This window comes from Haliotis cracherodii, unplaced genomic scaffold, assembly GCF_022045235.1.
Source record: "Haliotis cracherodii isolate W230 unplaced genomic scaffold, xgHalCrac1.p SCAF_2, whole genome shotgun sequence".
Taxonomy (NCBI): Eukaryota; Metazoa; Mollusca; class Gastropoda; order Lepetellida; family Haliotidae; genus Haliotis; species Haliotis cracherodii.
Window position 1 is genome coordinate 41,424,370 of NW_027266275.1, and position 23,705 is coordinate 41,448,074.

Genomic DNA, 23,705 nt, shown 5'->3' on the forward strand with positions numbered 1-23,705 from the left:
TTGGCCTTTTTGTAAATGGCCGAATTGCAGCACTAAAAAAAGTTATTACTGGTGTTGTTTTGCCATCTCCAGTTTATGATAGAATACGTAACTGTATTTGTAATGAGTAAGGATGAGACATATGGACGAACAACTTCTATATTAAAATTAGGAGCGATGGTTTCGGTGTAGGTTCTAAAACTGTTATCAAGCAAGTAAGTCAGTGAATGCAACAACTGTGTCCATGACACTTTTGGAGGAACATACAAACAAGCAATGCAGAACTTACCAACAAGAAAGGAAATGTATTCAATACTGCGAGATGACATTATGTGCCAGGTTTGGTGAAGAAATATGGTACGGTTTTCAAGATCTGCTCCGGAAACGAGGACTACGCCATTTTCAGTCTAAATCAAAGTCGTTGCCATGGAAACTCGGAATTTTTTTTTTTTTTTTTTTTAAATCCCAAACTATCAAAAGGCACCAGTTCACCACTACACTTATCTATGTGCCAAGTTTGGTGAAGAAATATGGTACGGTTTTCAAGATCTGCTCCGGAAACAAAATGTGACGGACAGAAGGACAGAAGAACTTCGTGGCAGGGGATAATAAACTTAATTTATTCTTTGACCAGCTATTTGACAAAATGGTGAGTGATCTCAAATAACCACACAATTGAGTCAATTGTTTTCTGCACTTGGAATGTTGGTGATACAAATTCTAAACATCATTTGACTATGGCCTTGTAAATGAGATATTGTATACACACATGAAAATATAAAAAAATCAGATTCTTGGAGCATAATTTATTTACAAAAAATACCATAATAATTTTAATATACAGCAGAATAAACATACTGTGAATGCACTGGCATATAAATATATATATACACATCTTGTGATGTACATCTAGTGAATTCTCATCTAATGTGAAGTGGATTTGCACACACACAGCTGCTACATTGTCATGATTTCACTTTCCAGTCATATCTACCTGCACAATAGTTGGTGAATCTTCGGGCATGATTTTCAACACAATAAACAAGAATATTTTTGGTTGACATAATATTTGTCATGACAATTTACCTTTTATTTAATAATAACTGCTTCAACTATTTTTTACAGATTTTGTTCTGGTGTCATGATCAATCAGTGTCCACTAAACCTGTGTAACCCTTCCCTTGACTGAATCTTTCAATAGCAAGGATACCCCGTGATAAACATCAATCAAAGTGGGTTGATTTCTGAAAATTACAATTTGTTCATGTAAACAACTATCATTAATCTACGCAAATTGTGTTACATTAGTGATTGTAACATCTGTTTTGTTAACAGCTGTAGCCTAGAAGCCTTGGGAAAGGCCTCCGGTGAAAACATTTTCCGGATGTTTTTTAGATGTCCACCAGTAACTGTGCTCCAGACATCCATAACTTGATATCTTGACAACGTCAACAACTACTGTATCCTCACCTCACACGAGGGCTACTCTCTTGATGGGGATCACAAGAAATATTTTCATAACAATGCACATTTCCATCATGTAGGCTCTTTTACGCAAATAAATCAAAGTCAAATTTGGATATCCTACTATTCTTGAAATTAAAGTGTCCATATGGATGTGACACACGACAACAGAACTAGCAAGTTTCTGTCATCAACAAGCTCCGTCCACAGCCAGGCATCTCTGCAGCTGGGATATTATTCATACATGCATCCAGACAGATGGCATATCATTTACACAGTGCAGGTATCAGTGCAGGTATCAGTCCAGGAAGAATATACTGTTCAGGTGCATTGAGCATAGCTTCTTCACTTCCTCTGTAACAAACAAAAAATTGTTAACACGTGCTGAATGGTTTTCGAATTCTGCCCCGGAAACGAACCCCATCCCCAATTGAGTCTATGTCCCACTTCAATTCCATAAAAAAATTTAAAAAATAAAATTAGAAAAATCCAAAGTATCAAAAGGCACCACTTCAGTATGTGCCTGATAGATTTGCCAAGTTTCGATCAAATACACTGAATTGTTTTCGAATTCTGCCACGGAAATGGAAATGATTACGGACGGACAGATGGACAGACAGACGGATGGAAGGACAGACTGGCTGATCGCTATATCACCCCGCATTATATGCCGGGAATAAAAAGGGATTATTTCTTAAACAATTAATTCATGTTTTCATAAGATAACAGATTTTACTTCAACACTAAATCTTACATTTACTTTTCATGTTTTCCAACATGCTTTCTCTGATTACATGCTTACCATTGATTTCTATGAGATTGGCATTCTTCTGATTGATGACGACGTAGAACTCCCGCTGGTCGGATTTCTTCCCAACCACCCAGTAGTCTGACAGTGTCTTCACTATCGTTTCTCCATCCTCGTTACCCCTGGAAACAACACTTGCTATAAACACTGACAAGATAATACCAATTGGTTGTCAGTAAATAATCTTGAGAGTTATTGGAACTTACGTATGTTATTTCTTCTTATTCTACAAACGAGTTTCATTGTTTTATGCAGGGTTTCTGGCGAGGGTTTTTCTGAGAACCAACAACTTTCTTTTGGATGATTTCACTCTTGTAACTCTTGCTACTATTTCACTCTCATCATGTGTCTACACGTCAGTTACTAAAACCATGACAACATGTATGGCAACATTGTAACAAAAAGCACAAGACGATAAAGTCATCAATACCCCCCACCCTTTTAAATCACAAACAAATTATGTCAGACATCTCATTATAAGTGGTTATACCCAATAGGTTATTATCAAAGCGTCCGAGTACAAGTGATATTATGACTGATGACTAAACCAAATGAATCCTTCCATTCTAGATGCTTCCTACACCTTCCAAGAATGTGAAACAGTGATGGTATTTTTTCAGTAGGAGGAGCTTTTAATTTGATGGCAATGTTACATTTCAAAACCCTAAATCTAGTACAAACTAGTTACTTTTTACATTTGTATACTTATCCGGCATTACTCCATAATGATTTACTGCTTCTTCTTGACAAGGAAGAGCTGTGTGAGGTCTTGCTGAAGAAGAAGTTGTTTGATAGGATTAGCCACACAACTAGTTGGAACAACTTCTTCAGCAAGACCTCACACAGCTGTCCCTTCAGCCAAGAACAAGCAGTAAATGCATTAAGGAGAAATGCAGGATAAGTTATAAAATTAAAACTATATAACAAAATAGCATGACAAGGAAAGATTTCCTGAATTGATATATGATGTTCTTTTCTTGCGGGTTTTTAAAAATACTACAACATGAGCAATGTCCCACTCTGTCAGGAAACAATGTCACACCATTGATTAAGTCACCAAGCTGACCACCCGATCCTTTTTTTAACCTGTCATAACAAGCATAGGTTGCTGGAGACCTGTCTTAATCAGATTACCAACATGGTTGTGTGATATCCAATGTGCTACTCAAATTTCATCAAGAAATACAGAATCATTTATGAGTTAGAGAAGAAATGATTAACACTTCGTCAGTGTTTGCATATTATAGTTAGAGGCAAGCAGAGCGATAAAAATGGTGGAACCAAAAAGTGACACTATCTTAAACAATATACGGAATCTGTTGAACCTTGTGAGGTCAGCGTTGATGTCCGCCAGAAGGCGCAGTGTCTCCTGGGGGATGTTGACCCCGGTCAGTTTCCGGATCTCGATGTGGACTGTGGTCTTCTGTGCCAGGTTCATGTGGTTGAAGTATATATACTTAAACTGGGGGTCAGTGGTGCTGTGAAACAGTCAAGTAAATAGAGGATATTTCATGTTACACCACTCGTGAAAATATCTCCATTCCCTCTGTAAAACAATGAAACCTAACACACAGGGACAGTTCACCACCCCTTGTATTTACTAGTGAAAAAGTAGTTTGCAAAATCTTAACAAATATAAAGCAAACTAACAAAAAATATTTAGGGTCACGAAAATTCTTTGTCATACATTTAGATATGATTATATACAAAATCAACTTTAACAAAAAAATATTCTATGAGATCGCTTGTGGAGGCAAAAGAATACACGCTGGTCAAGTAACAAAAATGGCTCTTTGCAAAACAAACAGTCTCAGTGGACGAGTTAAATGAGAAATTAACAGTTTATAACGAAACATATTCAAGAGAATGACAAACTACAAGGGTTAACTCCATAAATGACAATCTGTCATTATTATGCCTTGTCAATGTGGAACTAACGTAAGAAGGAAGTCAGCAGTTTTTGTATTGGCTATACACTTAAGATAAAGGGGAACAATTTGTGGGGAGGCAACTCTTGTATGACAACAGTTCTGTCAAAGAGTTATGTTCACTCCAGTGAAAATATCACTTTTCTCAACTTCAGAAAACCCCGTCTTTCACATTGAAGTATATAATAAAGACTTATACTTCTCATCAGGCTTCATGTCACAGATACTCTTATTCCAAACAGCTTATGGCTTAGCTTGTAGTAACAATACATCAATGTATGAACGGTTCAAGGTTAGTGAGTTGGGTTCAAAGCCGCTTTGAACAGTCATAGCTCTTTTATGCTGTAGTCAGTAATATTGCATCTATATCATGGCAACCTCTAAACCTCAAGTCTTGTTGAGGCAAGCCACTGGTCATCTTCCCAAGGCAAGGGAGTTAACTGACTATAAAAGTCAAGTTTCCACCCTTGCCGAACTAGGCTGGAATTTCCAGGCTCAATTTTAGCGCCACCAGTGGCTATCATGAGTTATGTCCCTTCTATGTTCCTTCTATTGACCAATCAGATTCCATTTCCCATATCACTTGCATTTGCTTCAAACAAAATGGCGGCACCCAGTCAAGACGATCTGATCGATAATCAATATCTAAGGGGGCCTTATCTCACGAAGTGCATCAAATCACGTGAGTACCTTGATAAAAAACATAAAAGAATTTGCAAAATATCTGTCGACACCAAGTTGGCGGTACACAGGCTTTGCAAATCCTGCAGTCGATGCTGGACGTTGAAATCCATGTTGTTTACGAACCGGATGTCCAGTTCGTAACGCAGTTTTGATTGGACTATGCATGGACTCAGAATTCCAGCCAAAATGTAACTCCATAATTGCAGCCTAGTTCGGCAAAGGATGGAAACAGGACTTTTACAGTCACTTAACGCCCTTGCCCTGGGAAGATGACCACTGGTTGAAAGCTGCACCTAAGACCCATGTCAGTGGGGTACAATGACACACAATGAGCTAGGTTCCACACCACCACATTGTAGTTGTGGTACTGAGGTTCTCCATGTACCTGAGAGCGGCAGGCCTCTTGGAGTACTGCTCGCTGATGTCCGATGACAACTTGCTCATCTGTGGACCAAGAAATCCATCCAGCTTCCGACACATGTCAAACGAAACTGTATTTTTGACTGAAACAAAATGTACACAAATCTAATGTCCTTGTTTTTACAATAATAAATCCATAAATTATTTACAGTACTTTGATAACCTTCAGTTAACATCAATATGACCTTCATTTCATGGTTTGAGTAATATCAATGTGATGAAGCAATCCTTTCTTGAGTATACAGGCTGCATATAAATGTTGCTTGCAACAAAATACATACTGTAAACAGCTTTATTTCTGCGCCGTTAAAATATTGCGAATACCACACCAAAGACAATACTGCGACGAGATATTTTTGCGAGTTGCCGTTTTGAGATGACACCTCGATTACCAAACAATAGACAGCTTCTCTCCGAAGCTAGTTTATCTGAGTTGGCCGGAAAGTTGACCAGTGTCATGAAACCGATTCACGCAAGATGGCTTGTTTCCTGTGTGGACAAAATTGCAAAGGACACTGACGCAATCAAGCGAGGTTGGAAGAAGGCAGGAGTACTGTGAGGCAACAGTGACACTAATTGGTCTGTTTACACTGTCATTTGTGATGTATTGTGTGACCATTCTGCATTCATTTGTTTTTTTAACTTATTGAGTAACCTGTTGTTTCTGGTTGATGATTTCAACATTTGATGACGTGTTGCAATGAATAAAATATGTATCTATTATTTATACTTATTTTTGCGTTTTTAATTTTTGCGATTGAGTCTCGTTCGTAAAACTCGCAATAATAAAACGGTCGCAAAAAATTCCCTGTTTACAGTAGTGCCATTGCCATACAACTGAGGTTAGAGGAACCTATTCTTGCTTGGAACATTATCCAAAAGAACTGATGCATATTAAACATGTGACAAAATGTGTGCTATTTACATGCAACAAATACCAACTCTTGATTGTATGTAGTAATGCTGTAGATGCATCGGAACATCCTCACTGTGAGTGGGTTTATATGCACTCAACATCTAGTTTTACCTTGCTGGGAGCGCCACGTAACACACCATTATCATGGAGTGGAAGCATGTATTATGGCCTGACAAACAGCGTGTGTGAGCATCTCCCTCTACTACATGTACATGGAGGCATATTCAGGGTGCAATTCAGTAGTGTATACCAGCGTACACATACAGTTCACAGCTTTACAGCCACTGGAGCTCACTGTTGACCAGCATACAGATACTGGAGCTCATGGCTATACTCACTGTTGACCAGCATACAGACACTGGAGCTCATGGCTATACTCACCGTTGACCAGCATACAGATACAGGAGCTCATGGCTATACTCACCATTGACCAGCATACAGATACTGGAGCTCATGGCTATACTCACTGTTGACCAGCATACAGACACTGGAGCTCATGGCTATACTCACTGTTGACCACCATACAGATACAGGAGCTCATGGCTATACTCAACATTGACCAGCATACAGATACTGGAGCTCATGGCTATACTCACTGTTGACCAGCATACAGACACTGGAGCTCATGGCTTTACTCACCATTGACCAGCATACAGACACTGGAGCTCATGGCTATACTCACTGTTGACCAGCATACAGATACTTGAGCTCATGGCTATACTCACCATTGACCAGCATACAGCCACTGGAGCTCATGGCTTTACTCACCATTGACCAGCATACAGACACTGGAGCTCATGGCTATACTCACCATTGACCAGCATACAGACACTGGAGCTCATGGCTATACTCACTGTTGACCAGCATACAGCCACTTGAGCTCATGGCTATACTCACCATTGACCAGCATACAGACACTGGAGCTCATGGCTATACTCACTGTTGACCAGCATACAGCCACTTGAGCTCATGGCTATACTCAACATTGACCAGCATACAGACACTGGAGCTCATGGCTTTACTCACCATTGACCAGCATACAGATACTGGAGCTCATGGCTATACTCACTGTTGACCAGCATACAGATACTGGAGCTCATGGCTATACTCACTGTTGACCAGCATACAGATACTGGGGCTCATGGCTATACTCACTGTTGACCAGCATACAGCCACTGGAGCTAATGGCCATACTCACCATTGACCAGCATACAGATACTGGAGTTCATGGCTTTACTCACCATTGACCAGCATACAGACACTGGAGCTCATGGCTATACTCACCATTGACCAGCATACAGATACTGGAGCTCATGGCTATGCTCACCATTGACCAGCATACAGATACTGGAGCTCATGGCTATGCTCACCATTGACCAGCATACAGATACTGGAGCTCATGGCTTTACTCACCATTGACCAGCATACAGATACTGGAGCTCATGGCTATACTCACTGTTGACCAGCATACAGACACTGGAGCTCATGGCTATACTCACCATTGACCAACATACAGCCACTGGAGCTCATGGCTATACCCACCATTGACCAGCATACAGATACTGGAGCTGATGGCTATACTCACCATTGACCAGCATACAGATACTGGAGCTCATGGCTTTACTCACCATTGACCAGCATACAGATACTGGAGCTCATGGCTTTACTCACCATTGACCAGCATGCAGATACTGGAGCTCATGGCCTTGTACACAAGCAGCTGACACTCCTCGTTCTCCTCCTCTGTGTTGATGAAGACTCGGGGGATTTTGCCGAGGTTGCTCTCATCCTTCAGGCTTGGGGGACCTGCTATAAATCTGCAACAAGTAAACACCATTATGACAAACAGTTTGATCCCTATGTTGGTACATCTGTGGAAAGCCATTCACATAGTTTTGTCTTAAACAACAGTGCACAATTGCTCATATACAACAGTGAGTGAGTTAACATTCGAAACCATGTCGGCAATATTTCAGCCACAGTGTGACTTATATATAATACAGAGCCACATCACTGTGTTGCTAATTTGACAGTTCAAAATGTCAGCCAAAGCTGGACCTAGGATTGTGGTATCAGCATAAGATCAGCATCCAGCTGACAGGTGCTGGTTCTTTTGAAAAAATGACAAACCCTGTCTAGATTCAAATAAGTCAACACCGTCAGATTTGTATCAAACAAGGGGCATATACCAAGGAACTTACTTTAATCTAGCTATATAAACCTTTCTTCCACATCCAGTAATTATCACTGAATTGTATACACTGTTTAACAATCAATCATATTATACTATGAAACAAGTATTTGTCACAAAGTGACGAAATGTCCCCTGCCTGTATATACACCATAGTTCCAAATATGAAAACAATCCAGTGTTTAGTTCTTGAGATATTGCGGCAACAACGTTTTCCAACTCCAAAAGCAGATTTGCCTGCTGTGACCTTGAAAATGGGGTCAAGGTCACCAAAACCGACTGGTGTCTGTGGTGTCTGTATATACACCATAGTGCCAAATATGAAGACAATCCAGTGTTTAGTTCTTGAGATATCGTGGCAACAAACAGGACGTATGGACGTACAGACGTACGTACGGACGGTCGTGAATACTATATCAAAATATATACAAAAAACATTATCATCTGAGGAAGAAAACTACTGCTAAATATCAACACTTGTTTTCTGCAACTTTTTCAAAATTCTCAATACCACTGCAGTATTATTATAGAAATAATTACTCTTGACGAGGTCAATAGGAGAAAACAAGGACCGGAGGAACTGACCCCTGAGGTGCTCTGCTCAAATTGAGGACACAGGTAAGGGGTCGGGTCCGAGGGTCCTTGTTTTCGCATAGAAACGTCGAGAGTCATCATCCGTTTTGTTTAACTAAAATTCACTGTATAAGTTTATGAAGTCTTTAATCCGTCCTGTTTCAGTACAGTAACATAGCTGCGAACAAAGAAATGTTTGTACCAGACACCATCTTGTTTTCTAGCAGATGAGTCAAGACTCATCACGTGACCAGTCAATATTCGAGGTCAGAGTCAGTCACATGATTTAGGGGTCTACATTGAAAGGTATTGTTTTGTAGATTCTTAATAGAGGTATAACAATACAGAATGATCTAGTTCAAACGAAGCAAGTCCTCACTGAGCAAAGTGTGGTGTCTGTCCAGATGAGGGGGAGCGAGACTGTCCTCCACCGCCACCGTGTAGCTCCTGTTCCATGTGGGAGGGGAAGAGGCTGGTGGTGAGGTACTTGTACATGATCCGCATGTCATCCTGATTCAGACCACTCCTACAACGTCAACATACACTTGTCTCATTATAATGAACTGATATTATATTCATGCTGAAAGCAAACTATCATATTGATGACTTTTCACACTTGGTCTTAACAATGCTCAGTGATGCAAGTAGCAGATGTTTACCACCCATAGCAGAAGTAGGGTGCTCACCAACCAAGCATTATAATCTGGGTGAACATAAAACCTATTGAACCATCGAACCCATGATCATTAGATCCAGGCATGGCTAAGGGATGTAACTCTGCACAGTGAACTGTGGCACTTTACACATTCTGTGCTAGCCCTGTGACCCCATATACCTATATGCCTATGTACTTATCCTAACTCACACTATGCATTTCTTCCTTCTTCTTTTGATGCTATGCGGAAACATGATTGAACAAAGGCTCCTGTTTCTAAACGACATTTCATTCGAACACATCCCAGCATCACCATGGTCACCACCCAAACAAATGGGTCATAACAGAGAAATATAGATTCTTTACACTGTCTAGACTAGAACTCGTAAGCGGGAAAACACACCATGAAATCAGCTATAACAAGCACAGGCAATAGGGTGCACCTGCTGGACATCTCCCACAGACTATAGGGTGCACCTGCTCGACATCTTCCACAGACAATAGGGTGCACCTGCTGGACATCTCCTCTAGACAATAGGGTGCACCTGCTGGACATCTTCCACAGACAATAGGGTGCACCTGCTCGACATCTCCTCTAGACAATAGGGTGCACCTGCTGGACATCTTCCACAGACAACAGGGTGCACCTGCTGGACATCTCCCACAGACAATAGGGTGCACCTGCTCGACATCTCCCACAGACAATAGGGTGCACCTGCTCGACATCTCCCACTGACAATAGGGTGCACCTGCATGACATCTCCCACAGACAATAGGGTGCACCTGCTGGACATCTGCCACATACAATAGGGTGTACCTGCTGGACATCTTCCACAGACAATAGGGTGCACCTGCTCGACATCTGCCACATACAATAGGGTGCACCTGCTGGACATCTTCCACAGACAATAGGGTGCACCTGCATGACATCTCCCACAGACAATAGGGTGCACCTGCTCGACATCTCCCACTGACAATAGGGTGCACCTGCTCGACATCTCCCACAGACAATAGGGTGCACCTGCTGGACATCTTCCACAGACAATAGGGTGCACCTGCTTGACATCTCCCACAGACAATAGGGTGCACCTGCTTGACATCTCCCACAGACAATAGGGTGCACCTGCTCGACATCTCCCACAGACAATAGGGTGCACCTGCTCGACATCTCCCACAGACTATAGGGTGCACCTGCTCGACATCTCCCACAGACAATAGGGTGCACCTGCTCGACATCTCCCACAAACAATAGGGTGCATCTGCACGACATCTCCCACAGACAATAGGGTGCACCTGCTGGACATCTTCCACAGACAATAGGGTGCACCTGCACGACATCTCCCACAGACAATAGGGTGCACCTGCTCGACATCTCCCACAGACAATAGGGTGCACCTGCACGACATCTCCCACAGACAATAGGTGCACCTGCTCGGCATCTTTTTTAATGCATCATCAAAGTTATCAAATCGCCCGAGGGATTGAAGCAAGCTAAGACGAGAAGAGGAATGATCGACAACATTCACAAGAGGATCTTCAAACTAATACCAGGCTGCACATGCCTAAAGCAGCAGTGAGCAGGTGAGGATTTGGGACATTGTCCAAAAGGCTGCCCCTTGCTATGACTTTGATGTTAAAGACCGAAGTCTCTACAGACGATATAATCCACCGTCTGATTGGGTACTGAGTCTGGAAATCTGACTAATAAAATACGCTAAACACAGAAGCTGAAGTTCCAGGATATATTCTGTACACACATGATACGCAGTACGAAAAAAACAAGAGCGGGTACACACATCAACTATCAGAGCTGGTGTAAGTCGACAGATGCTGTGCCAGGACCAAGGGACCAGCTGGTGAAGACCCTTGACATCTGTAACAGATATGTCATGGAGATAGAGGGAAGTGAAGACTATATCTGACTTCCAGAAGCACCCTTCCATAATGGCGGAGAGGGTGCAGTTGCTGTGCAAGGCGATGGTAGAGGCGACGGCATGGGTCTCGTGAGGATTGGACGTGACAGGAGGAGACAATCCAGCAAAGTTGTAAAGCAGGCAAAGCCAAAATGGGATCGTAGTAGGGAAACTTCCTTTGATGGGGACAAAAAACCTTTTCCAGGAGCTCCGAAGTGGTCTCTCAGCCTCAAGGTAGATTCAGAGAGCTCGAAATGGTCAGAAAGAGACATCCTCAAGGTCAGCAGGACTCAGAATGGATGCCAGTGACGGGATGGTAAACAAATGATCTGGTTGTCCCAGAAGCTTATTTTTCACCATAAAATCAGTAACCGGTCTGTAGGAGCGAGTATGAAGGGATCGCCAGGGATGGCCCAAACCCCTGCAAAGAGACACTAGTCTTCCGCCTATTGGTGAGTCTACAACGGGCATGACTGGATTCTTAGGAGAGCGATCTTTTGAGTGCCAAACGTATGATCAAGTTTTCTTGGAACAGGGACTCTTGAAAGAAGTGCGAGACTGATTCTTACTCCATCGAACCTTAGTAGAGGGTGACCCTGTTCTACTAGTACCAGTACCTTTAGCTTTGGTCGAAGAAACGATTGTCATCAATCTGAACATCGTGGGAAAAGCAGTAGATGAAAGGTGAAATGTAGCGGACAGCCTAGGAGCACTAAGGGGGGCGATCAGTGGCATAGTTGAGGCAGGTTCGGATAAATCAATGGAAGAAAACAAAAATGTGAAAAAATGTGAACGTCCACGGTAGCTAGCAGTTCTGAGGTAAACGTGGACCTGGACGCTTTAGGGACGGACTGTTGATCCAGCACAGCAAAGATGTTGTCGGAAGGAAAACTATTTGAGACATCGTCATCAGCCACCTATAGAGCAAGCAAGGTGGGTTTCCGGAGGTGGTTTCACAGATCATCGTAGCAGAAGATGGTTTGTGCTTGTCAGAGTACTTTGATTTCGAGCAATATCATTCTCTCTTCTATGGCACTTGTGTAATTACACGTTGAAGGAATCTTCCATCAGATGTCCACACAACAACGTTGAACGTTGAACAACGCTTATCAACACTTCAGTCACAACATAGTTCATGAGAGCTGGAAGAGGTACTTCTACATTTCAGAGATTTTTTAACAGTTTGTTGTATCCGCTTGTTTGCTCTATCCTTGTTCGTCATATCCGTGCTCTACTGTATATTCGCTAAAACATTGCATGTCTCCACTGTGTGGGTATGAAGAGAATGATATGGCAGGGGTATTCACTTGTTCAGGTCGTGTAGGTTGCTATGCATGGGATGACAGTGTGTGACCCATTTGTTTGGGCGATGACAATGGTGATGTTGGGATGTGTTCTGGTGAATTGTTTTTTAGAAGCTGGAAAGATTTATCAAGCACATTTCCACCAAGGATCAAGAGGAGTAGGGATAAATGCATTGTATATAATTGGATAAGTTTAAACATTATTATTATTATATAATGTCATACACATACTACACATAACATTAGAAACTAACACAAGCCTCGGATTCATGACTGGAAATAGTATCCAAGTCCAGGTTGAATGTGGGACGCTCCTCGTCCTACTGGACAGTGATGGTACTCTACCCCAACAGATAATGATGAGGGGTTAAACATGGCCCCTCCTGTCATTAAGGTCTGACACTGTAGTGATTGAGGAGCTTGTTCTCCCCCAGGTGAGGCCTCACCAGACGAGCTGGTCATTGTAGAGGAAGGCTGTGTACTTGACGGATGGGAAGGTGGCTTCCAGGTGGTTGATGAAGCATTGGATGCGGAGGTACGTGTTCTTGTCCAGTGGGAGGAAGTGGATGCCATTGAACACATCTAGGATGTCACTTTGGTGAAGACGGAGTGTCAATAAATACTGAAATAAATGTACCAATCTCATTAAAATCAGATCTTAGTTCTCGATACTAGCTAAACAAAGATCTGAGGACATCCCATCAAGGGGCACGTCAGAACAACCTCGCATTCGACCAGTCAGAACATTGCTTACCAGATAAGGAAAGTGACAGTCAGAATGTGTTTTCTAATCATGCAACCTCGAAACTTTTAACACAGAGTATTCCAAACAACAGTTTCAAACTAGTGCTGTAAAGCACAAGAAAGCCGCCTTTTAATTGGCTAATGTCGACTTCTTGTCAGTCATTCCATTTGTTTGGTCAAAGTTCGCAAAAGATCAGTCTGACTTGACCTGTAATGGGATGTCTTCAGATCTTTACTTATAGCAGTAGCGAGAACTAAGATCTGATCTTAATGAGATTGTAAATGTATTTTTTCATGATACTTTTCTTGATAACCACACAGGAGAAAGAAGCAGCACATTATACTGAGAGACTGCAGGTGTTTCAGGAGTCACACCTCTATCTTGGCTGCCTGTAGACAGGTGGGCCTGAACCGCTAGAACCACGAAGTACTGGAGTGAGGTTCAACCCTGCTCCCAACCCCTGTCTCCATGTTCATTAGAGACGGGACTGATTGGAACATGTCTGATGTAACCTCTGTGACTCTTGTTTTATACTTAAGTTTGCCAACACTTCATTAAAGGTCTCGAGTTGTTGTCACAAGTGTGCCATGGTTATCTTCAATATGACAACAATAATTCTGTTATTAAGGTAATATCTGATATAAAAGTTATAACAGAAAGACAAATAAAAGATGTTCAAAATAGGAATAACTTCATTCAAATACAGCATTCTAAATTTCACTTTTGTAGAATTTACATTTACTGTTCATCCATAACAAAAGAACAACAAAATTCTCTGGCTGACTGAGCCCCTGGGTTCTGCCATCATGACAATAGTGACACAGACACACATACTGACCCTTGAAAAGAAATGATCCAAGCGTTGTATGAGAGACTGGACATTGCGCTCTGCTCTGTCAAGAATGTTTTCAAAGGTCCCATTAAAGAACTGTAACATATTGAATTCATTCTGGCATAAAAAAACATAAATAACATAAGAATAAGACAAACCACAATTAACAAGGTCCCAGCAGTTATTGTTTTGACCAAGTGTGCTGGTACTACCCATACAGGCCTGACCTGAAACTAGCATGGTGGAATGCCTCTGACAAACGCATTGCTTCCCACAACGTCACCATCACTGCTGATAGGGTTACTCAGTCAGTGTTTAGCTGGCTGAATACTGGGGTGGAGACAGACACCAAACATCAGTTGTGACTTGGGGTAGCCTAGCAATCACCATGATCATATTCAAGTTAAACTTTTTACTCCTGTAAAGATATCACTCTGCATGGAGATCTGACAAAACCCTCCATAGGTCTGGCGAACCTGGAGCAAATGTTGATACGCCCAACCTAAATGAAGGTTGTATGAGTTCTTTCCTTCTTTTCCTTACCACCTCAATTCTACAATTTCAATCTTAACCAAAAAAAAAGAACAAACAGCGCATCCTTGACAGTACACACTTTGGGGTTTAGATGTCATGGTGCTCAGAAATGACAGAGTTTAATAAATATCCACAACCCACACAGCACAACTTTCCTTATTTTCCATTTGGAACTGACTGTTTAAGTTCATTTTAGAAATACAAAATTCAGATATGCTGCACTGATTTGCTGATTAGAAAATTCACCTGAAGTGACTTTCTATGGAGGGTTTATCAAATCTTCATGTAGAATTAGAGAGGTATCTGATTTTAAAGAGATGGCCTCATAATTGCTGTTGACCAAAACACTGTCCTCTAAAATACCATGCTCATATATCAGTATGTGACAAAGGTAAATGTAAATGTGTTTTTCAGCTAACCTGAAACATGCGATAGGACTGCCTGACAACTGCCTCGAACACCGAGTCTTGGATGTCGTCTTCACGGTATTCAATGTAAGATTTGCCATCTTTGGTTTTCTCCGAATATGGAATCGAGACAGTCTGTGAACAGTGGCATCGGCATTTACAAAAAACAAAAACATGTTAACTGCCGACAGTTATCAACGATGATCAGTTCTACATGGAATTAGTTTCCTTTAGAAGAGGTTTGCCAGCTTTAATGTATCTTCCCCAGCAAAATTGAGTACATGTATGTAGAACAAATTTTCAGTGATTCAACATGTTCAAAGAAATCAACTTGCATATTTAAGGTCCAGAAGATTACATTTATATATCAGGGCTACAGTTATGGTTAAGAAAATTCATATTGGACTGTTCCATGGCAATAATTCCCCAATGAAAAATAAATATTTTAAGGGTCCTTGCAGACAAAATGATGGTTCTCTAAAGTAATGAAAAAGGTGTAGTGTACTGTTTGTTTAGATAATTACTTTGGAGCCTGGAATGAATCAATGATAATATGGACAGTGGTCTTGATTGATGGATGAAATTATAAACACCCATAACTGCTCTTGATACACTTTAAGTTTCATGAATATTATTGTGTGTCTGTCTGACACGGTATATTCATCTTCTGTGTCCATTCTCAACATGTTGCTCGTATTGGATACACATTTGTGCATCAAGTAAAATCTTTGAGACAGTTTACAGGTTTCAGCATTCCAAGGAGAAAAGTGTCAAAAAGATCATCTAAGATGCAACTAAAATCAATGATCCTGAATACACAAATATGTCAGTGTGCTGATTTCTCTTGTCACATTAAATTATACTTCATAATTATCGCTATCATGGTTATTAAAATGAGTATTTCAGTCATATCATAGCATGTCAGCATACTATAGGAGGAAATCCCAACATTATGCAGACTGTAGACAGTCACTGGTGAAAGCCCTGAGTTATGCAGGCTGTAGACAGTCACTGGTGAAAGCCATGAGTTATGCAGACTGTAGACAGTCACTGGTGAAAGCCATGAGTTATGCAGGCTGTAGACAGTCACTGGTGAAAGCCCCGAGTTATGCAGGCTGTAGACAGTCACTGGTGAAAGCCCTGAGTTATGCAGGCTGTAGACAGTCACTGGTGAAAGCCCTGAGTTATACAAGCTGTAGACAGTCACTGGTGAAAGCCCTGAGTTATGCAGACTGTAGACAGTCACTGGTGAAAGCCCTGAGTTATGCAGGCTGTAGACAGTCACTGGTGAAAGCCCCGAGTTATGCAGGCTGTAGACAGTCACTGGTGAAAGCCCTGAGTTATGCAGGCTGTAGACAGTCACTGGTGAAAGCCCTGAGTTATACAAGCTGTAGACAGTCACTGGTGAAAGCCCTGAGTTATGCAGACTGTAGACAGTCACTGGTGAAAGCCCTGAGTTATGCAGGCTGTAGACAGTCACTGGTGAAAGCCCTGAGTTATGCAGGCTGTAGACAGTCACTGGTGAAAGCCCTGAGTTATGCAGGCTGTAGACAGTCACTGGTGAAAGCCCTGAGTTATACAAGCTGTAGACAGTCACTGGTGAAAGCCCTGAGTTATACAAGCTGTAGACAGTCACTGGTGAAAGCCCTGAGTTATACAGACTGTAGACAGTCACTGGTGAAAGCCCTGAGTTATACAAGCTGTAGACAGTCACTGGTGAAAGCCATGAGTTATTCAGGCTGTAGACAGTCACGGGTGAAAGCCCTGAGTTATGCAGGCTGTAGACAGTCACTGGTGAAAGCCCTGAGTTATGCAGGCTGTAGACAGTCACTGGTGAAAGCCCTGAGTTATGCAGGCTGTAGACAGTCACTGGTGAAAGCCATGAGTTATTCAGGCTGTAGACAGTCACTGGTGAAAGCCCTGAGTTATGCAGACTGTAGACAGTCACTGGTGAAAGCCCTGAGTTATGCAGGCTGTAGACAGTCACTGGTGAAAGCCCTGAGTTATGCAGGCTGTAGACAGTCACTGGTGAAAGCCATGAGTTATGCAGGCTGTAGACAGTCACTGGTGAAAGCCCTGAGTTATACAAGCTGTAGACAGTCACTGGTGAAAGCCCTGAGTTATGCAGACTGTAGACAGTCACTGGTGAAAGCCATGAGTTATGCAGGCTGTAGACAGTCACTGGTGAAAGCCCTGAGTTATGCAGGCTGTAGACAGTCACTGGTGAAAGCCCTGAGTTATGCAGGCTGTAGACAGTCACTGGTGAAAGCCCTGAGTTATACAAGCTGTAGACAGTCACTGGTGAAAGCCCTGAGTTATACAAGCTGTAGACAGTCACTGGTGAAAGCCCTGAGTTATACAGACTGTAGACAGTCACTGGTGAAAGCCCTGAGTTATACAAGCTGTAGACAGTCACTGGTGAAAGCCATGAGTTATTCAGGCTGTAGACAGTCACGGGTGAAAGCCCTGAGTTATGCAGGCTGTAGACAGTCACTGGTGAAAGCCATGAGTTATTCAGGCTGTAGACAGTTACTGGTGAAAGCCCTGAGTTATGCAGGCTGTAGACAGTCACTGGTGAAAGCCCTGAGTTATACAGACTGTAGACAGTCACGGGTGAAAGCCCTGAGTTATGCAGGCTGTAGACATTCACTGGTGAAAGCCCACAGCACACTTATACTGATGACAGACCAAAGATCAAACCCAGAATGAGTTTGTCAATACAGTTCTGCAGAGCAAGTCGCTGTAATAAATATAAAATATCATGAACTATGGTTGACAGCAGTGTTTGAAGCATAAACTGTTTCAACTGTAATTACCAACACCATCCAGAAGTTGGGCTCTGGTTCCAGAAAGAGTTGCCTGGTTTTCAGGGTGTGTACACTTTCACAAGGCTTATCAGAGAAAGTCCTGCAGTTAGAAAACAGTTTAGCGGATGCAATGCATACAGAAAATCACATACAAAGCATAAAGTCATTGGTGAAGATCACAACTGTATGTGGAGAAGAACAATTTAGGTGAGAGTTGAATAGTTAATTAAATATTTACACTTGTTTACTAGTTGATCAGAGTTATGTTATGAATTGTTTATTAGATAACAAAACAAACACAAACAACAGTATAACTATAAATCATATATAAAAAGAAATGATTTTGCTTACTCTGTAAATTTTACAATGGCTTCACTCAGCCCAATATTCTTGATCTTTGTATCAATGTCACTTGTACTTGGGTGATAGAACATAATTTTCTTCTCTTCCTGCAAAAGAAAAGCAACAAACTTCAGTTAACCTAAATCATACCAGTTTCAGGGAATCTGCAGCTATTACCAGAGAAGTTTTAGGGAAATCACCCATCATGTCAACAGATTTGCATAAAAGTATCATAAACAGAATTTAACTTCTAAAATAAAACATGTGACATTAGGTTCAGCTATCAGGAAACATCACAATATCTTTGTGGTTGTTTTTTCTGTTTTAGAGCAAATTAAAAAAAGCAGGCACATTTATCATGTTATAATGTGCAGTGATATTCTGATAATGATACAATACAGTGCTATAAATTCTAACATGACAACCAGGTCATAATGCAGTGACATCAAGAACATGACAGAGCAGAAAGAAGTTCTGTGAATAGAATATCAGTGTTCCCATTAACCAGTAGTTACCAACACAAAACATTGTCAATAGTCAAAACATTTTACTTTTGAATGAAGTCTGCTTGTCTGTCATCAGGGTTTCCCGTTGTCTATTTTTAGCAGTTTAGTGCAAGGAAATATTATTTCGCTAAGCTTCGAGATTAAATATCTATTTGTAGTGACTTACTTGAATCAAAGTGAAATATTTAAAAAAAAAAAAAAATTTGTGATTGAACTTAGAGTGGATCACATGGATGTCTAAATGAGTTACTTCAGAAATGACATCACTGAATTTGTCGGCCATGAAAGTAAACTGCATTGAAAATTGATGTTAACCAGGTAATTTTCATCTGTTAGTTATTTGTGTTCAAAGTTGGGACTGACAATAATTGGGTGGGACTGGTATTTGTTTTATAGTTGTCAGGCCACTGGGACTGGCAGTTTAAAAAACTAGCGGGAACACTGAGAATATTTTCCACCAAATTATGAAATTATCTTGTGGCCAATGTCATAAATGTAAACAATGTGTCTTTTAAGCAAGTGTCATTCATAAAGTGCTGGTACACTATGAGTGAGTGAGTGAGTGAGTGAGTGAGTGAGTGAGTGAGTGAGTGAGTGAGTGAGTGAGTGAGTGAGTGAGTGAGTGAGTGAGTGAGTGAGTGAGTGAGTGAGTGAGTGAGTGAGTGAGTGAGTGAGTGAGTGAGTGAGTGAGTGAGTGAGTGAGTGAGTGAGTGAGTGAGTGAGTGAGTGAGTGAGTGAGTGAGTGAGTGAGTGAGTGAGTGAGTGAGTGAGTGAGTGAGTGAGTGAGTGAGTGAGTGAGTGAGTGAGTGAGTGAGTGAGTGAGTGAGTGAGTGAGTGAGTGAGTGAGTGAGTGAGTGAGTGAGTGAGTGAGTGAGTGAGTGAGTGAGTGAGTGAGTGAGTGAGTGAGTGAGTGAGTGAGTGAGTGAGTGAGTGAGTGAGTGAGTGAGTGAGTGAGTGAGTGAGTGAGTGAGTGAGTGAGTGAGTGAGTACACCATTTTTAGCAATATTCCAGCAATATCACGGCGGGGGACACCAGAAATTAGCTTCACACATTGTACCCATGTCGGGAATCGAACCCGGGTCTTCGGCGTGACGAGCGAACGCTTTAACCACTAGGCTACCCGACCGCCCCTGGTACACTATGACTGGTGGCCTATTTCTGCAGTATTGACTGGAGCATTCACTGCAATATATGCAACGTTTATTGATTTTTGTGTAGTCACCTTACATACAGTAAATGTATCCCACTTCATTGTTGTATTGAGGCAAAGATTATGTCTGGTCTACTCAGAAAATGACCAGGGTTCATACATCATCATATTCTAGTGAGTGAGTGAGTGAACTGGGTTTAACGCCACTTTTAACAGTATTCCAGTTATATCACGGCATGTCTGCTTAATTTGGGAGTAAAGCCCGAAGTGATGCAGGTCTTAGACATTTACCATTTCAGTGAAACCCACGAGCACGGGTATGGTGCTGACAAACCTAGAAACATAATAGGGGAGAACCGGAATTCAAACCCACAATCATAGACGACTGGGCCACCCGTGCCCCCTCATCATATTCTAAAGTGAGTGTCTTCAATGGTGGCTTCAGCAGGGTTTTGGCGACATGTTTTCAACAGTAACTGGTTACCAAATAGGTCACAACAAAATCTTCCACATGTTAATCTGTTATAGGTAGGACCTTGGGCAGAAGTGAGTGTAAGCATTAACCATTATTTTTGTTGTCTGTCAGTTTTTTGCGATTTTTGTTTATTAGTATTAGTAGTATTATTATTATTATTATTATTATCATTATTATTTTTTACATGGTCCTGTGGCTGCTTTTTGGCCGAACAGGTGACAGGGATACACTGCACAACAAGGTTTGGTGAGGATACAAACTTGAAAAGTCATTACAAATACAACACATGTTTGCAAGTCATAGCTGTTTATCATCAGCCATGAATCTCATGACTTATCATGCTGAGGCGTACACATTATAACCCTACATGTGACAGGTTCATTGCTTGTTGTATTATAAGAGGTATAATCCAGAAATGTCAGACTGTGTCAAATGATCTCACCTCCCCCTCACGGGGTCCATATTCAGAGTTGAAAATGAAGAAATTGAGCAGTGTAGTTGATCCACGAGAACTCATATTGCAATTATTCGAACATTGATTTTACTTGTAAAACGTATACAATGCGTTCATTACTACCAAATACGCACGACAGTAAAAACTAGATAATATTCAGAGGCATCATCCAAAGCCACCACGCCTCCACTCCATTCTGAAAACATTGGAACTGTAGCGCTACGAGCGGCAGGGGAAGGGAGGTTACTCTAAATAAGCGTTCTTTCCTTATTGGTTCATAACGACAAGAAACTCCCGAAGTCTAAGCGTGTTCAAACCAACAAATTAAAGTGAATAAAGTCATCCACAAATGTTTATTGACTATGTTACTTTTAATGGAGATAATTACATGATGCCATGAACCTTTCGTCCTTAAAATACCATTAATAAATAATTATCGCACATGTTCTTTTGGGGAAATATGTTTGGATGACAATATGTTGGATGAACCTTGTGATCGCAATGTGTCTCTCATGTTGACATGATAATTATGATAATATTCAAACCACGAACTTGATGTGAACGGAAGTAACTCTATAACAGCGCTATGTCAGTAGACACCGGTCGTTTTGACGAGCCAATCACACAGCTAGATAGTATGACGAGTAAGGATAATGAATTAATATTCCACACACGCTTCGTATGTATTGTATTGCACCAGGGAGTGTTCCCGCGCTCTATCCGTACCTTCTGTAGCAAGCATCATGTTAGGTCTTGTAGATCATGTTATTGGGCCATGTTGATGAATTACCGTGCGCTTGTTTCTACATCGTGTTTGTATTCATAATATCTGACTGTTATTTGGAACATCGCTTGAATTCTACAACATGAGTAACGTAGCTATGTTCGAGATACCAGTAAGTTCTGCTTTATTTAAGTTTATTTGAATTGTTATATTTGGGCGATAGGACGTTACATGTAAATGATTTGTATCTGGTTATTTTGAAATCGAAGTCCACCCATGATCAAGGAGAAATAATGAAGATTTTCTCATCGATAAAGTTTAAAACCTGAATAATGTCTGATTCTTCGGAAACATGCGTTGTCGATCTCATTTGTTTTGTAACACCTCAAAAACGAAACATTATCATGATTTATTATAATTTGATTCGCTTGATCTCGATCTGATATGGTGTCCCTCCTGCCGTCAACCCTCACCTCCATCCCCGACCCCGTCTCATCTGTGTCAATGAACACCGCTGGTCAGGTCATCATGGATGATGTTACTTTCGTTGAGTTTCTCTTTGATGAAAATGAAGTCACACATGTCATGCCCCAGTCCTTCTCCAGAGCCTTCCTGCGCTGGGTAAAGGCAACAATGGCCTTTTAAAAAGGCAGAGTTGGTGCACACCGGGCATGCCTTGTATGTTGTGTGGGATGATCATGTGTGTACGTTTTCACACAGTACTTCAAGAAAGCATTCCTGTTTCTTCTTACACTTTTGTACCTGGTAGGTGCTTTAGATTGATATTTTGTGGAGGTATTTTGTCGTATACATGTGAGTGAAAAAATTCTAATTCTTATTATTCCGTGCAAGGAATCTGTGATTAAACTTTCCCCTTCACTCACGGATGACTTCATTTATGAACTTTACAGACCATAGCAGGGTAAAAAATCAAATTGCACTAATACCGTATAATATGTAATTCAAAATACCAAATACACCATGCACATCCAATTTCACAACTAGAAATAGAAGCAGCCCATGCAAGGTCCAAGAAATTATTACATTAGACACTAATCTGATATCATTACCTTGACAGTTGTGTGTTTCGTACTACAAAACAACATCATACCAGATTTAAAGTACCACGCCTGTGACTAAAGACACTTAAATGTACTACAGGTCTATTGACATTAATTAGAAGCATATATACTATTCCGGTATAATGTCATTATACTGAATAAACATGCCCAGCGCAGTACGACTTTTAAAAAAAGCCCATGTCTATAGCTACACAACCATGAAAGTTATATGCTCCACTCTCCTAGCCAGGACATTGTGTCGTTGCTGAAGTATTTCTCGATCTATTAATATCACTTTGAAAATGTCCATGACATGTGTCATTTCTTAGATTTGGTCACTTATTATTACCAGTATTATTTGTAGCAAATTTTTCTGGCATCGCCTCCCCTCAGTACAACCGTCTGAAAAAAGTCGCATCTTTCGAATGGTCCAACAATTGCCAACAGACAACGAAAAGCTAATGCCAACCCTTACAACAGCCCCCATCCTTGCCTATCCCAACCAAAACAAATCCTTCGTCCTCACATCTGATGCATCTCAAACTGCAAAAGGGTACATTTTAGGCCAACTTGATTCTCATAGCGTAACTTGGACTGATGTTGTTAATTACGATGTTGATTGGTAACGTTTCTTTTGACCGTCAGTTTCCACGCAAGGATATGTGATGCTTAATGGTCATTTCCCATCACAGCCAACAACTGTTATGGCCTCTTGAAATGGAAGATTTGAAATGATTATTAATAAATAGGGGTTACAGGCATACTCTCTCTCATGGTCATGTCTTTCTGTCAAAGATTATGGATTTGCTCACAAAATATTCCGTATTGATGA

General features: G+C 41.2%; 1 protein-coding gene across 1 annotated transcript; it reads right to left on the reverse strand.

Annotated features, from left to right (window-relative positions):
• Window positions 1–768: 768 nt before the first annotated feature.
• Window positions 769–21,287, reverse strand: LOC139469125 (vacuolar fusion protein CCZ1 homolog). Its single transcript, XM_071251259.1, has 12 exons — window positions 21,077–21,287; window positions 18,512–18,609; window positions 18,170–18,260; window positions 15,366–15,488; window positions 14,419–14,508; window positions 13,282–13,457; window positions 9,343–9,489; window positions 7,871–8,016; window positions 5,249–5,366; window positions 3,577–3,729; window positions 2,246–2,373; window positions 769–1,797 (listed from the first exon to the last, which is right to left on the reverse strand). The coding sequence occupies exons 1-12, from the start codon at window positions 21,149–21,151 to the stop codon at window positions 1,742–1,744; spliced, it is 1,401 nt and encodes a 466-aa protein (XP_071107360.1). The 5' UTR covers window positions 21,152–21,287; the 3' UTR covers window positions 769–1,741.
• Window positions 21,288–23,705: the final 2,418 nt, after the last annotated feature.